The sequence below is a fragment of the Drosophila sulfurigaster genome, chromosome 2L, assembly GCF_023558435.1.
Source record: "Drosophila sulfurigaster albostrigata strain 15112-1811.04 chromosome 2L, ASM2355843v2, whole genome shotgun sequence".
Lineage (NCBI taxonomy): Eukaryota > Metazoa > Arthropoda > Insecta > Diptera > Drosophilidae > Drosophila > Drosophila sulfurigaster.
In genome coordinates, this window is record NC_084881.1 from 11635803 (window position 1) to 11652328 (window position 16526).

Here is a 16526-nt window from a genome sequence, read left to right on the forward strand (position 1 = left end):
TAGTAGTTGCTTTTATAGATAATTAGTCATGTTCGGGGCGCTAACGTGTTAAATGCCTATTAAACTTGCTACTTGTTTTATTTTAAATTGCTCCAATTAAATGTTGTCGATCGATGAACATGTTTGTCATTTATACTCTAAAGTGTTGGTATATAAGGCTTTGTTGCGAATATTTTGAAACCACAAAATGAGAGCCAACCAAGTAAGAAAAATTAGACGGAATCGTATTCAGCTGTTGGTTCAGCAGATGCACAAACAATCGAATCCAGAGACCGCTTGGATGCAATTTATCCGACGGTACTCCATTGGAAACCACATCCATGGATTCTATCAGCTCTTCTGGCCCACGATGCGTCAACGCATGCGGTGAGTTTAGAAAAACATTCAAATTTCAAGGGATTGATTGATTGTTGATAGATTTCTCTGGGCACTGGCGCTGCTCTTCGCTTTCCTGATGCTCCTCTATATGAGTTTTCTGCTGGGCCATCGATATGAGAAGAAACCCCTTCAGACTGTAGTTGCCACAGCCGATTATCCCATTCGGAAAATTGCCTTCCCAGTGGTTGTCGTCTGCAATAAGAATCGCTTGAATTGGTCACGTCTATCTGAGATAATCCAACGATACAATATTAGCAATGATCAGCAGCCACTTTTAGAGAACGTGCTCTCAGCATACGATGCCCTCAGCTTTGGTCACTTCGATGTCTTTACTCCGCTTAAAGATCAACCTCTCCAGGTGCTTAATCATCTGAACTTTACCAAGATTGTGACTGAGATGGCTTGGCGTTGTGATGAACTGCTAACAGATTGCACTTGGCTCGCTGCAACTCGCGATTGTTGTGAACTCTTTCGTCCTCGAAGGTTGACATTTGGTGCTTGTCTGGCTTTCAATGAGGTGGAAAAGCGTGCCAATGCTGAATTTGGTAGGGATACTGGACTGACGATACGTCTTGTTCTAAATGAGGTACATCATGCGCCGGAAAATATGAGGACTAAAGGTTTTGTGGTACGTCAAAGTGCTTTGGGTTTACAAATCATTAATTATGGGTTTTAAACAGCTTAGCCTTCTGAAACCAAATAGTTGGCTGGGTCCACCTATTGAATTCTTTCCCGGCTTGGATGCCAGCATTGGCATTAAAGCGATCTATAGATACTTCAATAAGAATACTTATTCTGTATCAAGGGATTGCATGCGAGACTATGAGCATTTCAAATTAAAAGTACGAACTTTGCGCGGATTGAAATACAAGAAGGAAAATTGCATTGCGGAATGCCAACAAGTTTATCTTCTTCGCTATTGCAATTGCACTCTCGATCTATTTTATCCACCTTCAAATTACACCGCTTGTCAACTGAAGGATTTGCCCTGTTTGGCAGCACACAACCATTTGATGCTGAACTACGTGCAGCCCGGCGAACGTTCTTATGTTGCCCAGAATCACTCGGGACTCGATTGTCATTGCTTGCATAACTGTAATTCATTAACACTAGTCAGTGATGTTCGCACAGTTCTTAAGAAAGTGAAGCCTACGGATAATCGGACAACAATTGTCAACATATTTTACAACACCAATCGAGTTGTTGTTTACAAAACCAGCTTAATATACAACTGGGTGGATTTAGTAGGTATGCAAACTACATATTTTTAAAAATCTATCTAATTGGTTAATGCCTTGAAATTAAGATTCAAGCGCATTAGTAGAGAATGAAGTAATTAGTAATCTTGTGTATTATATTATACAATTGATTACTTGAAATAAATCCAAATTATGATTTACTAATTTTAAAATTGTATTTTTGTTTTTGTTAAAATTCCACCACTCGCTCGGTTCTTAATTGTCTTCTGCTTTTATTTTAGATTTAAGGAATTTACATTTTCTTTAAATTCTCGTATTTATAGTATCCTTTGGTGCCGTTTTTCAACTGTGCTTGGGTTGCTCTCTTCTTGGCATAGTTGAATTGTTGTATTTCAGTCTGATCGATGTACCACAATTCTACTGGACACACTATGTGCCCAGGCGCATTGACAGAACTATCCAATAATAAAAAACAACAATGAGCTCTCTTATGTATGCTATGCATTTTATTTTTGTTTATTGCCTGCCGTTTATGGTCTGGTGCATATTGTAGAGCACTGGACTTGGCTTGACATATGCAAAGCATTCGCATGTCTTTTGTTCTATCGTGATATTATTCTTGGTGAGGGGTGGATTCACATCTTCTGCTGTAGTGCGCAACACGAAAGCTTCTGTAGAACTTTTTGTATTGAGCTTTGAATCAGGAGAAGCAGTGCAAGCGTTGTTTTTCTGTAAACATCGCACAGTGCGAATATAAAATTCGGTATGCAAAAGCGAAAATATAGAACATCGCAATGTCGAAAGTAACATGTCATAGAAGAATATAGAACATAGTAGGTCGAAACGTAGTAAAATAAATAGAAAACTGCTTCCCTCAAATATGTTTTCTATTTATAGCATCGAATAAAACATCGAATTCGTTAAAGCAGTAGACTCTATTTACAATTGTAGTTTTGCTACTGCCCGTTGAAGCATTAAAGCAGTTTATGAAGCAGTTGTAATTCAAAACCTACTGCGTTTTTATTTCAATTGGTAACTTTGCTGTATAGAACTGGATTTTGTTTTAATAATGCTACTAATGTTTTTATTATTTCAATTAATCTCGGATTGTTGAAGAAAAATGTATTTTTTAAGGTTTGAAGAACACAATAAGTTTAAAAAATTGAAGTCCAAAAATTATCTAAGAAGAAGAATAGGATTTTTTTTTGCAAATCGGAAGTCATGATAACTTTTTATGATATACATTTAAAATAAAATATATAACAAAACGTGTATTTACGTGATCTTTTTCAGGGATTATTAGGTCATCAGTTCAAGGTTTAAGATAATATATAGAACAAAATAAGAATTATCCTAAGTAAATCACGGTTTATACAAAAAATTACAATTATTAATGAAATTAGTTATCAGAGCTTACCAGATTATTCAACACATTAGCTGGTGAGGTTTTTATTTAATTTAATGAAATTATATGCAATTTTAGATGAAATCTAGCTAACATAATTCATATTAATTACATGAATCCAAGGCCATTAAATTATGATATTATTAGTTAATAGTTATCGCTTCCGCCTTTTATGCAAATGAATGTATTCATATATTTGATATCCTTTGTAAGGTTTTTATTTTGAAACTAAGCAAACTAAAAACACGTTTACAAAGGTGTTGAGACGCCATGTCGTTAATCTGAAATTGTGGGTTAGAAACGAGTAGATTTTCACAGTTTTGTTGTTGTTATGGGGTTTTATAAGCTTAGCCAGTCCAAATATAGATTTCTTGACTGGTGTTCAAGTTGTTTTTTTAACGGTTTATTGACTAGCCGCGGGCTGCTACTTAACTGCTGCAATGTCGCTCTAACAAGCAGTATCCGGACTTGGGGCTTGGGGCCTCGCTTCCATATATATATATATATATATATATATATATATTTTGTATATACGACGAAATCATACAGCGTTCAGTCTCAGTTGCTCTGTCGCTGGGCGCCTTGTCGAAATTACGCTCATAAACGTGACTTGACATAATAATCTCTGACTGGCGCTCGAACTGCGCCCGCTGGCTTTGTCTTTTACTTCTTTTGCTTTTCTTTTTTTTTTCGTTTTGTGGTACGTTATGCCAGTTGCTTTTGAAGCTCAGACATATATACATAAGAGATGTACATACATAAGTATGCGTGATATATATATTCTATATTTCTATATGCCCTGTGCGGTGCATCCCCAAAGGGGTGTCATAAAATTGTCTGTTGCACCGATTGTGGATGGCACTTTGAAGTCTACCAATTATGCTCACACATAATAAAACTAGTTACTCCAATTTATAGATTAGAAGCATATCCAACCACTCTTCACTCATTTATTTGACTTTGCAAGGTATCTTGTGGTCGAACACGCTTTTGCTTTGCTTGCTGTTGTTGTCGGTTAGGGCGTTAATTTTTTCGCCGCCTTTTCTTGTATATTCTTTTAATTTTTTATTGCTCCAGCTGTTTTGTTGTTATTTCGGGGTCAAGCTTTGGTTTTTTGTTGTCTTTTGGGGTCAGCAGCCGGCTGGTTGGCTAATATTGCAAAAATTTCATTAGTTTTACAAACAAGCAAACAAACAAAGCAAGAAACAAATATTTGTGCTTGAATTTTTTAGCAGTTTAGTTGGCAGTTGTTGTTGTCCTCTTTGTTGGTATTGTTTTTGTTGTTCTCCACGTTGGTGGCGAAGTTGTTGTTCTTGTTCTTGTTGTAGTTGTCGTTGTCGTTGTTGTTGGCGGGCAGTGCTACGTTTTTATCTAAAATAAAAAAGCTGTGCCAGCTGGGGTTATGGCCAGGTTCAGGTGAAGCCAACAGTCGCCTGGGATCTAGCGTAAATAAATAAACGGGAAAACCAAGAACACGAACTTCAATAACAACAACGAATATTGATTTCACTTTTACGCACTTTGTTCATAGTTCCCCTTTCGAATGTCTTAAAAAGTTAATAGATTCATTCATGTAAATTTGCAAGTTAACTTTTATTTGTTGATAATAAATTTGTTGACTCTGCTAATCAACCCAAGGACTCTTTCGTAGAGTATTCGAATACAAATGGCGCGTGCGCTTTTTCAAAATTACTTTGGTTCTTTTAATTGAAAAACTGTAATGGGGCTCGGTGTTAAAGGACAGCATATATACGATGAGTTTAGCAGTTCGTACTACGGATATACGTTAAATTACATTCAGACAAACAAATCTACATCACAAATATATGTACGTATATCACATTTTGGCAGCCTCGCTAATTTGGTAGTTTAAAATGCATAGTGTCCAGTCATGTGTGCCATATGTTTCCCGTTTTTATTTTGTGTGATTCATGTGTGTCCGGGAAATGCTCTCATGACTTCACAATAACTACTATAAACATAGAACGGCGATGCGACCCATTTTGAGGGTAATTAGATGTCTCTGTTGTCCTTTTGACCGTCCTCCACTTGCCCTCCAGTTAAAAGACAATGAAGCGAAGCCGCTAGGACAGCAGTTGCTCCTGTTTGGCTTTCCTTTTTTTTTTTTATTACTATGCCCTGTAACTTGACAAAAAACTGAAAAGGGTATTTAGAGCATTTCTATTCGAGCAAGCAACTTAATTATTAACACAATGCGAAAAGTTGGGCTGAAAATATAAAATTTTTTTATCGGACGAACAAATTCGAAAGTAAAAAAATATAGTTAAAAGCAAATAAATTAATAAATAAATTAAAGATTTTTCTTTAATTGGCAGCAAATTTAAAAATGTTAGTCAATAGTATTTTATGATAAAGAATAAATTCAAAAATAAATCAAATTTATGAAATTGGATGGCTTTCATTAAAAAGTAAAAAATGATAGATATGTTAGTGAAAATTAGTGGATGCTTAAAAATAAAGTAAATAAATTAGAACCAGAAGGCCTTATTCACTATGGCTCATCTCATTGCAATAAGAAATTATATTAGTTGTTTAAATAAAGATATTTTCAAATAAATTCTTCAGCTTTTTGAATGCATTTCACTAAAATTATCCCAAATTACATAGGTTTTTAAACGATCTCTTCAAAGGGTGTTTGTAAAGTGTCTGCTAACTTGGTCAAGCCGGCGATCCATTTTGGCCCTTATCACCTTGGCATATAAATTATGACGATGAGGTTACTTTGTAATCAGCAAATTAAGTTTATAGCCGCCAGCGTAAAGTATATACTATGTACTTATATATAAACATGGGAACCCCGAAATGAAAAGTAAACTTGTCGCCGACATTTCTTTTTCGTTGTTTCGTTGTTCGTTGTTCGTTGTTCGTGCTGTTTTTGCTGTTGTTGTTGCTGTTGCTGTTGAGGTTTATTTGCTGCAAAATGAACACGAAATGTGGGCAAATTTAAGGCTTTCCCTTTTGTGAACTGACAGCTTGGCAAACAATACACAAATCAGTCATTAAATTGTGCAGCCATTTTTGGCGTTAGATAATCGAAATTTTAATGCCACGCCCCCGCGATGTTTGCATTGGGGCCAAAATGGTCCGCATTACTCAGAATCTTCTCTCTCTCTCTCCTAGTCGCTCTCTTTCCTCTCTCGCCCGCTCGCTGTGTGTGCTTGTGCCTTGGGTTGTCGGCGCCGTCTAAATTTTGTGGCCTGTCGCGGTTTAGCCGGCATTGTTTTTGGCACACACTGAGTGTGTGTGTGGGAATCAGGCTAAAAATGGTGTAGACTGCCGCCCGCAGCCGGTAACCGAGAACCGACAACCGACACATGCGGTAATTTACCTAATTTTCAGCCGTTACGCCCCCACAAGCACTTTGTTGTTGCTGTTGTTGTTGCTGTTGCTGTGTGTTTTTTGGCGCGGATAGAGCTGATTGGATTTCAAAATTTTTGCTCCTGCGATTGCACAGCACGCGATTTAATCGAATGTGCCTTTTATATTGACGCATTTTAATATCAAACACGGCCACGCCATTTCCTCCTGCTCCTCCCTCTCCCTCTCTCTCACTCAGTTTTCACTAATTTCACGGACATACGGCAAGTTTAAGCTAACAACTTGACGTTGGCCAAACAACAATTCGCTTTTGAGTGCGCAAATTCTCATTATGCATTTTATACGAGACATCGAAGCAGCAGCAACAGCAATAGCAACAGCAACAGCTTCTCTCGTTAATGATGCTCCACTCAGCTTATTTTGCTTTCTTTTTTTGTTGTCTGCTGTTTGCTTGGCTCCCTTTGGCTGTCAGCGAAAATTGCGTTTGCTTGCGGTAGATTATCAATTGCTGCGACCAAGGTATTTGCGTGTTGGATGCTTGTGATGGGATTTGCCTGTTAGCTGATAGCTGGCTTATTAACAATTTCGCTTATTTAAAGGTCAACTGTGCGCGCTGATAGCTGAGCTTGATAGTTTAATAGGCTTATCCGCTGACCCTTATCAATATCTCTGAGCTGACTCTGGCTTATGGCAAGTCGAAGCATATTGACAAGGGTAGAAGTTGCATGTAGAGCACAGTTTTAATCAAGCTTCTTCCGATGACAATGCAAGCACAGGTAGGTAAGACATCTCTATAAACGCTTCTTGTCAATATGCGAGATAAGCCAGAAGAGTCGAATATATTGCGAACGCGATTGTGTCAGCTGAATGAATTCTTAGAGGTGGGCGATGCTTATTGAATTGTAGCAAATGAAAATGCATTAAAAATATAATATGTATAGATTAAAAATGTTATAAAATGTGAAATACTTTTAAAATTATCTGAAAGGTATTTAAAGCGACTGTTAAACGAGTGTGGTAAAGAAATAATAATAATAATAATAATAATAATAATAATAATAATAATAATAATAATAATAATAATAATAATAATAATAATAATAATAATAATAATAATAATAATAATAATAATAATAATAATAATAATAATAATAATAATAATAATAATGATAAAATAATAGAATAATAATTATTTAATACATTTACTTATTTAATGCCTTGTTAACGCTTCATTTCAGAGTATTTGGAATTCGCAAAGCTCTTATGATATATACTTCTTGCATATACTGTACAATTAATATACAAGAACAAGAAAAAGAATCCGAAAGCAGGCAAAGGGATTCAAATGGCTGTCAAAATGTCACAGCAACTGATTCTCATTTAGTTTTGGGTCAACTTGCAACCATTCTCCTCACACTAAGCGTTACACACTCTCTCGTATGTGTGCACATGCATGTGGCATGGAAGTGTATGTGGCAGCATATGGTGGATGGGTGGCATGAGGGGGGATGGTGGGGCAGCACCTGCCAGACCCAAATCCGTGCTTGCTGCTGACGCGCTTTCTAGAGCCGTTTAATAAGACACGGATTATCGCTTGGCATTATTTCAATCACATACCAAGTGTCGAGTATTTAGCAGACAACAAACACGCGCCATGCTCTGATACCCCATGTGCAGCTGCTAAAAAAGCCAATAAAAATACTTTGTTTGACAAATAAAAGCCACAGTGAGAGCTTTGGCGATAACATTTTCTAGAAAGAGTCGCAGCAGTTCTGGCTTTGGCTGGCGAATGCCTGTTTAACTGACAGTCACATTAAATCACATGTGTTTGTGTGCATTCTCTGCATGTGTGTGTGTGTGTAGGTGTGGATGTCTATAAGATTGAGAGTGTGTGCGTATGTTTCCACGGATACGGTTATGGGTGTATGTGTTTGTTGAGCTGCTTCTTCACGTCGTTTGACTTTACGAGCTGGAGCCAGTGGAAATGTCCAGACCATCTTTTTCGTCCTTTTGTCTGCTTGACTCTCGCTGCTTGTATACCCTAAAAAAGCAGCCTTAGTCACTGGTCATATGTGAATCAAACTGACCGACAGTTAACAACCGTTTACAATTTTAAAACTTTTTCATTTTGTAGTCTGTAAAAAATCAGTAACAAAAACTACTTAGCTTTTGTAGAAGAGGCTTTAAGGTGGTGACGTTAAGAGAGCTGTTCATCATCATTTCATTTATAAAATTTCGAATGTGATTATTCTATTCGTCCCGATTATTGTGCTCTAGCTTGCACATTCATTGAACATTTTCTTTCACTGCTTTTATTTATGAGGATGTTTTCAAAAATTAGAAAGTTAGTTGAAGCATATATACTATAAAATTTTGAATGTCTGGTTTCTAATGGTAGACATTTATGTTCTTCACGGGAGTTAACAAACACTATAATCTTTATAAATTGATTTCAAATCTGAACAAAAGGTTAAACTAATGTAGATGACATTATTTTACGCTTGTGTCTGATAAGAAACGACTTTTCTGATGTATGGTATATTCTTTATTCTATGTGAATCCTTTATCGGATCATTCATTTAAAAAAAGAAGTAAATTAATTTGTTTATACCTATTTCATAATTTTAAGATTTATGAATGCGACATAGAATTCAATTCGTTTGAATATTAATCCCAATTTTCGTAGGGTAGAGCTCAGGTCTAGCTCATTCGAAGGTAACATTTTTACTGGCTTGCTGTTTGGTTTACTTTATGTTGACTTCCACTCAGAGATCATGGTTGTTGTAAAGCAAAGAGGGACAACAAGTACAGCTACAACTACAACTACGAGGCCAACGACAATGACGAAGTCGTTTGAACTGTTTTCCAGCTGCTTTTCTTCGCTCGCTCACTGTTTGACAATAATCAACGCCGAGCGTTTGACATCGCGACGTCGCTTTTCATATATTTGCCAACATGAGCGGCCATCGGAGATATATGTTTTATCCGTGCACATATTTATTCTTCAGTACGTAGTACGCTTTGGTAGCCTTTGTGCTCCGCTTTAAAGTCAACTGACGTCGACTCGCATATGACGTCATCAACACATCATCATCTTCATCATCATCATCATCATCATTATAATCGTGAACATGGTTATCTCAACTCGTTTGCGTGACTTGGCGTTCTGCTGTCAGCTTTTCATTTAGTAGCAGACGATGGCACATTGTCAAAACTAATTAAAATTGTATGGCGATATATATTTTTTGGCAGGCACTGTAAATATGCAAGCAAGACGAGCGAGGGAACGAAGCCAACAACCAAATGAAGAAAAAAAAACTGATGTCAACTTTTGGGCGCAGTTTGCAAATTGCAATTAAAGATGGCAACACGAGAGCAACGCATCGAAAGTATTGCTCTCAAGCACGTTTTGGGCCTCAAAAGCTCGTTACGCATTGCGTGTGTGTTTCACTGTTTGTTCATAGGCTGCAATAATGTCAACACACATACACACACACACAAACACATAAACAGTCACATGGCAACATTATTAATCAACTGACCATTGCATATGAAACCAGAAAACACATTGCTGTTTATGTCGCCAACATCATCCTGTGAGTTTCGTTCTCTCGTTATTTAATTGCTCTCTCTAACAGTCACAGCTGGTATCCTCGTCGTCTACATTATTAAGGTAGTTTAATGGAAAGTTTATAAACCAATATGTTGCTTATCGGCTATTCTAGCGTATCAATATTGCATTTTATTTTTCCCAAACCTCCGATGAAAAACTCAATTTCGATTACTCGTGCTTCAATATTTGTTGAACGGCTCAAATTGATGTTGCTTTTTGTTTATTTGAATAAGCATTTATTATTGCTCTTAATGGTCTTGCGAACTGTGTTGATTTAATGCGCCTAATGCGTGACCTGTTGCACAGCAAATTTCGTTGTCATTATTTTATGAGCCCGTGACTTTCGTATTGATAAGAAGCTAAGACTCTTGGGGTTTAACGCTGCACAAGTTAAAAGACAATCAGACGCTTTGATTTATTTGTGAAATTTTGTTTTGTTGCCGAAAGTTATATTTAAACCAAAATATCAAATGAACTCTGCCACTTAAAATCGAACGATACTTCCACTGCTAATTTAAGCGTTGCCTTTAATATGTGAATATGATATTATATATAAAGTCAAATTTATCGAGCGGGTTCATGTGAAATTGTGCACGTGTTTCGACCGTGTGTGTGTGTGTTCTTTTAAAGGCATAACAATGAAGCTGCTAACAATAACAGACAAACAGGAGGACAGTTGGTTAACAAATAGGCAACAATAAAACCAACAGCAATAACAATAACAACAACTACAATTTCAATCGCAGCAAACACCAAAAACATTTACAAACACTGTGGCAAACCACAGAATTTGTTGTTGCTGCTGTTGATTTTTTGGGAATTGCCAAAATGCCGTTTAATAAACACGCTAGCAGCTATTGTTGTTGTGTTGCTGGGTAACTGGAGATGGAGCCAGGGAAGGAGATCCAGCTGGACTAGCAGAGTGGAGTGGAATGTTGTTTGGTGCTCTGTGTGCTGAAGCAAAGTGGACACACTGTCAAACAGTCTGACAACAGACGTTGTCGCTGCTGTCAGTGACACTTGAACGTGCGAATTTAGCCGCAGCTTCTATGTTGCTGTTGCTGTGTTTCCCTGAATATTTTGCTGTTGTTGCTGTCGGGCTTTTTGCGCATTTTAATTTCAAAACATTGCGGTCGCTTGAGCGAAAGAGAGAGAGCGTGATGTGGAGATCGCTGACTTCTCATGTGGTGGGTAGATTATGGGATTATGTTATCGCACCGCATACTTGTATTTAACACAAAAAAAAGGGAATTAAGCGCAACACAATGCAAAGATAATCTGAAATAAAGACTGCAAATAATCCATTGAATACTTTAGACAGCATAGAACACAACTTGTAAATAACAAGATTATGAACAACTGAAATTACTGCAACAATGACAGAATTTAACGTACAATGCGTACCACAATCAATAAATGGGCCAACCGGGCAACACGTGCCTCAGAGGAGGTGATGCCCATTGACGGGGGATCTCCGGGTCCGGTCGGCAACACACACACACAAACACACACACACACACGTGACAAATGGCAGAGTTGAAAAAATGCCGGATCCGGATTGAGCTGGTTGACTAGTAAAATAGCGAGTGTTTGGCGTGCTTGGCGCCCATTGGTTGAGCTGCGGTTCAGTTCTGTCTACACGCAATTCGTCGCTGAAATTGCGTCACTCGGACACGTGAAATGCGCCGCTAAGCAGTTTAAAATTAAACTTAATTATTAAACGATTCAGAGCGGCAGCGACAGCGACAACTAATTTGACTTACATGAATGAATGAAATTGCTCACACTGATAAGCCACAAACAGACATTGCAAACAGACACATATACATACATACGTATATATTGTAAGTATGTATGTAGAGCGAACACAAAATCGCACATGGAATATCAATTTGTGTGGTCGCGCGAGTCGCGAGCAATCCAAACCGCAAGCCCAGCAACATACTGAGAATTCGATACCGACGACAAAACTGCCGACTTAGCATTTAGTTTAATACTACATACGAGTACATACATACAAGTATATGTAGAGCCAGCCAGACAATTCGAATCCAAGTCCGAGTCCCCTTAGACAGTCGCATAAATGCGCATAAGCTTTTAATGATGGGTATATGGATTACACAATGTGGTTTGCAATTCATGCGAATTGATTAACTTAATGAGACCATCGAAGTGCCTCCATTATAGTACACTTCCCCTCGGACTTAATTAAACTAAAGACGCGCAGTTAACAACCAAATTAGTTGCATACTTATATTCTCAGAACTTTACACTTTTCAATTATGATGTGAACATTTTTGCGTCATTTCAAGCACTTTTCTCTGCAGTCAATGTATGTAATGTGCTTACACGATTTCATCATTTTAATTCAAATTGGCATAATTGAGTTTTCATTTTGATTTCCTCATACTCTTTGTTTGCCATTCGCAATTGACTTGATCGAATAAATTTCGAATGTATTTTCAAAGTCATTCCTGCAGAGGGCATCTGTGTAGCCTGTGTAATTTTTTGTCGTGCATAGCTTAATTAAAATTTGGGGTTTGTTGTCTTTAGGATTTGATTCACTATGCTTAGATTTGGGTCTTTGTATGTTGTGTTTGTAATGTGGGTCACGTGTTGAGCTTCTGCTTGAGCTGCTGTTACTTTTGTTACTGTTGTTGCCTTGCTAATGGTCTATTAATGTGGGACGCCAAATGCGGTTGCCAGGTGACTCTGACTGTGACTGTGCTGTGGTGGCACCACGCGGCGTATGAGTAATATGCCAGATAGCGACCTTCAACAAGTTGCCAAGTGAAAATATCAGCGCTCAGCATTCGCAATATTCGGTATTCGGTATTCGGCATCTCCGATTGCGAGACTTCGGCTGCTGTGACTTCGATGTCGGCTGCACACAGGAAGCGCGTTAATTAGCAAATAAATAAAAAGCGTGCCGGCAAACAAGATACGCACGCTGAACGCGCACATGTCTGCGTGTGTGTGTTTGTATTGATGTGTGCCTGTTTGAGCAATATTCTCGGTGTGCGCCATCTCTGCCTGATTTCAATGCATGACGTTGCCAGCAAGAAAATTCTTTATGCTTGCCTCGGCATTTCATATTTCCCCATTGGTAGTTTTGCCAAATGCTCCGCCAGTTTGCTCTCCACCATTTCATGTCCATACAAATTGACAGTCGAAATGTGTGCCAGCTATATCATCAAATATTTATATATGTCTTTCACTCACTCTGAAGTCAGCGACAAAAATATTTAAACTAATAAAATAAGTGGTGTTCAATTGAATTGGAAATACGATTGTATAGCAAATACAATTTAACTACATAAGACAAATGTAAAATGTATTTATTTTTTGCTCTTGCAGCACATCTGCAAGTCCATATAGCCCAATGAATCAGCAGCTTGCTTTGAAATCAGGTCGCCTGCTGATGAGCCCAGGGTATCTTGTTGGTCGAGCACACTTGAGTCGTGTCAAGAGCATGTTTTTTTTCTTTTTTTCTCTTTTTATACCCGCTACCGATAGGCCAGAGAGGTATTATAATTTTTTATAACTACAATCTCCATAATTTTTTGCGATCAAGGAAAAGACTTCGAAAATATTCCAAAAATAATTTTATATACTGGAAGTTACTTTGTTGATAAACTAGTAAATTTTCTATCTATGGTAAATTTTGAATGTAAGTGTACATATATCGTTGTACCAAATGTAATTTTTGGTATATTATTGTATTTTTTATATTGAATTTAGTGTATTTTAAATATAGTGGAATATCTTTATACCACATATAACTGTTGGTATATTTTAGTAATATTTGGTATATTCATTTGGTATATTTGAATGATAACGCTTTCACATTGCGTTGCCTTTTTTGAAATTGTGTAACGGGTATCTCTCAGTCGGGCACATTCAACCGCAGCTTTCTTATTTGTTTTTTTTTTTGCAATGCGCTCTGTTGTGGGCAGGCAGATAGCGTATGCTGTTGGCTGTTGGTTGCTGGCTCCTGGATGTTGGATGTTGGCTTTCAACTTTTGCACCGCTTCGCACGTTGTGCACGTAATTGAAAATTAACTTGTCGCGCTGACTGGCTGGCTGCAAGTTACCTTTACTGCCATGCCATGCCAAGCCAAGCCCACTGTTTGGCTGTCAAAGATTTCTGTGAGCCTAAGCGCGTGCCGCATACTGATGCGAACCACGTAACCCGAAAGCAGACCAGAAACACACAGAAAGAGAGAGAGTGAGAGATAAGGCGAGACAGTTGTTACTTAAGCATACTTTTATTTACAATACTTGTTGTCTAGTCTAGAACTAGTTAAAGCTATACACCTCCTCTCTATTTTTATTTAGTAGTAGTACTAGGATTATTATTAGAATCAACCTCGCTACCAAAATCGGCAACGCTCGACTGGATTCATGGGTGTACCCTGCGTACAGTTGAAGACCTCAGCGAACTCGGGCATCTGCGAGAGCGTATAGTTCAAGCGTACGCTGCCCTCATCATGGCTTTCGTCCGCCTCCTGGCCGCAAAAGAATTGTGCAAATTGCAGAAAGTAAAGTCGTCCATGCTGGCGTCGCTGCATCGGCGTCTGCAGATACGTGTGCAACGCCAGCCGAGTGCCACTAAAATCTGCGGTGCGTTCATTTAGGGTGATATTCGCCGTACTGTTGAGACACTCGATGCCAGCCACATACTGTCTGTAACGTCGCAACTGATCTCCATAGTCGCGCTGCACGCCCTGAGCATCGAAGTCCACAAAGAAGCTGTCCAAGGTGTGCAGCATCTCATGGCCAAGCGTGTTGCCCAAATCGCCATAGAGCAATGCTGGCCAAAATTGGGCGTGATAGAAGGGCAACTGCACATAGGCATAGGGCATAATGATGATGTTGCTCACGCAATAGAAATACGGTGTGGCATCGATATTATCTTGCATACTGGGTCCATGATAGCTGAAGCTGTAGAACAGCTGCTTCAGCGTTGCATTTGTGGTGCGCTCCATCTCCGCCTGGTGCGCATTGTACTCCAGCAGACTCTTGAAGTGATTCAAGTAGAAGTCACCAGTTGCTTGCCACAGCTGCTCGCGCTCTCGAAAGAACTGTTCGCTGGCATTGTGCGGCATGTTGCCAATGTTGATGGCCATGCCGGACACTTTCTGCTGCAGTGCCGACAACAGATTGGCATCCAAGCCGAACTCGTTCAGTCGAAGTTGCTTGGAGAACTGTGCTTTCAGCTCCTCAAAGACGCGAAAGATGATGCGTTCATCCGTAGCCCGCTGCTTCGCATAGTAGATGTGTTCGTAGGCATAGTTCATGCCCAAATACAGCGTCTTTCGCATGTGCTGCACACACTCGACACTCGATGGCGCTCTGTTGTTCACCAGATTGTTCAGTGGATTGTGCGGCAACTGGAGCAAATACTGCAGAAATCGTGACAGGCTGTATAAACGCAAGAGACGAGCATCGGCCTGGTTGAGGAAGTCGATCAGTTGCCGCAGTTGGGGTAACTCATCCACCTGCACTTGATGCTGGCCGTCATAGGTGGCATTGAATTTTAGCTGCAAGGCGTGCGTCCAGTTGAGGCCAGGCAGCTCCTGCTGCAGTTGGTTCAGCGTGTATGTCTTAAAGTTCTCCTCTTCACTGTTGATGCTCTCCGATTGAGAGAGCCGATAAAGTGTCGCGTCCAACTGCTTGAATTGCTGTCGCAAATCCGGCAACGATGGCAAATCGCCATCTAAGTGACGCCGCAAGGCGAAATAGATATTTGGGGTTAGAGTCATTTTGAGCTCATGCACATGGGCTTGCATGAAGATTATGTGCCGGCTGGCATTGTGATGGGCCACCGTAATCCTGATGTAGTGCTCATGATGTCCATATCGTCCCAAGATCGCCAACAGTTCCATCCAATGATCGGTGCTTCGTGGCGGCAAATGATCCAGATAGTGACGCAATCGCGGCTTATCCAAGGCCAAGCAGCTCTGATAGTAACGCAAGAGTTTTGGAAACATCGGCAGCCGATGCTCCGACGCTTGTGGCTCCCGCAACAGTCGCTCGAACAGGTGCACATAGCGTTGATCGATGTGGGAGCCGCTTAACGACATCGTCGACACATTGCCGTGCACCGACTTCCAATTGCCACAGGCATAGGCATGAAAATCGTGGCAGGCATCCTGCTCCGGTTGCATATAGCTCTCAATTCGTTGAATGTACTGCAAATTGATATCCCCGTTCCAATGTGACGTCTCCTCTTCCAGCTCCTGCTCCTGCTCCTGTTCCTCTGTGGCATTGTGATTCAGGTGTTTGGTGGGCAGCGCCTGGACACTTGCCAGCAGCAAACAAATTCCCCAAATTCGCATCATTTTATCAGGCACAACAATAATTGATTTTCTTTTTATTGCGCTCTTGTAGGTTGTTATTTATTTTTTGTTTTATTCCGCTCTTGTTAGTTTTGTATACAGTTGTCTGCAGTTCGGGGCAGAAGTTGCAATTGTTGTTGTTGGTTTTGTTTAGGCGCACACATGTCAGAAAAATGTTTGAGAATATTTTTCTTTGAATTGGGTTTTTGTTCTTCTGTTTTGAATTTCACAATTTCCGTCTCGATTTTTGA

General features: G+C 39.2%; 3 protein-coding genes across 3 annotated transcripts in view; 2 read left to right on the forward strand and 1 right to left on the reverse strand.

Moving 5' to 3' along the window:
• The window catches only part of LOC133847288 (uncharacterized), a 77114-nt gene that overhangs the window by 51724 nt on the left and 8864 nt on the right, over positions 1-16526 (forward strand).
• Positions 188-2900, forward strand: LOC133847875 (pickpocket protein 19-like). The gene is made up of 3 exons (XM_062283150.1): positions 188-366; positions 418-1006; positions 2871-2900. The coding sequence occupies exons 1-3, from the start codon at positions 188-190 to the stop codon at positions 2898-2900; spliced, it is 798 nt and encodes a 265-aa protein (XP_062139134.1).
• On the reverse strand, positions 14308-16278 carry LOC133847880 (endothelin-converting enzyme 1). Its single transcript, XM_062283165.1, has one exon. The coding sequence runs from the start codon at positions 16276-16278 to the stop codon at positions 14308-14310; it is 1971 nt and encodes a 656-aa protein (XP_062139149.1).

Coding starts and splice junctions, on each gene's coding strand:
- LOC133847875 (XM_062283150.1), top strand. CDS start 188: ATGAGAGCCAACCAAGTAAGAAAAATTAGACGGAATCGTATTCAGCTG. Junction 367..417: donor ACGATGCGTCAACGCATGCG/GTGAGTTTAGAA, acceptor GATTGTTGATAG/ATTTCTCTGGGCACTGGCGC. Junction 1,007..2,870: donor TGAGGACTAAAGGTTTTGTG/GTACGTCAAAGT, acceptor GATCTTTTTCAG/GGATTATTAGGTCATCAGTT.
- LOC133847880 (XM_062283165.1), bottom strand. CDS start 16,278: ATGATGCGAATTTGGGGAATTTGTTTGCTGCTGGCAAGTGTCCAGGCG.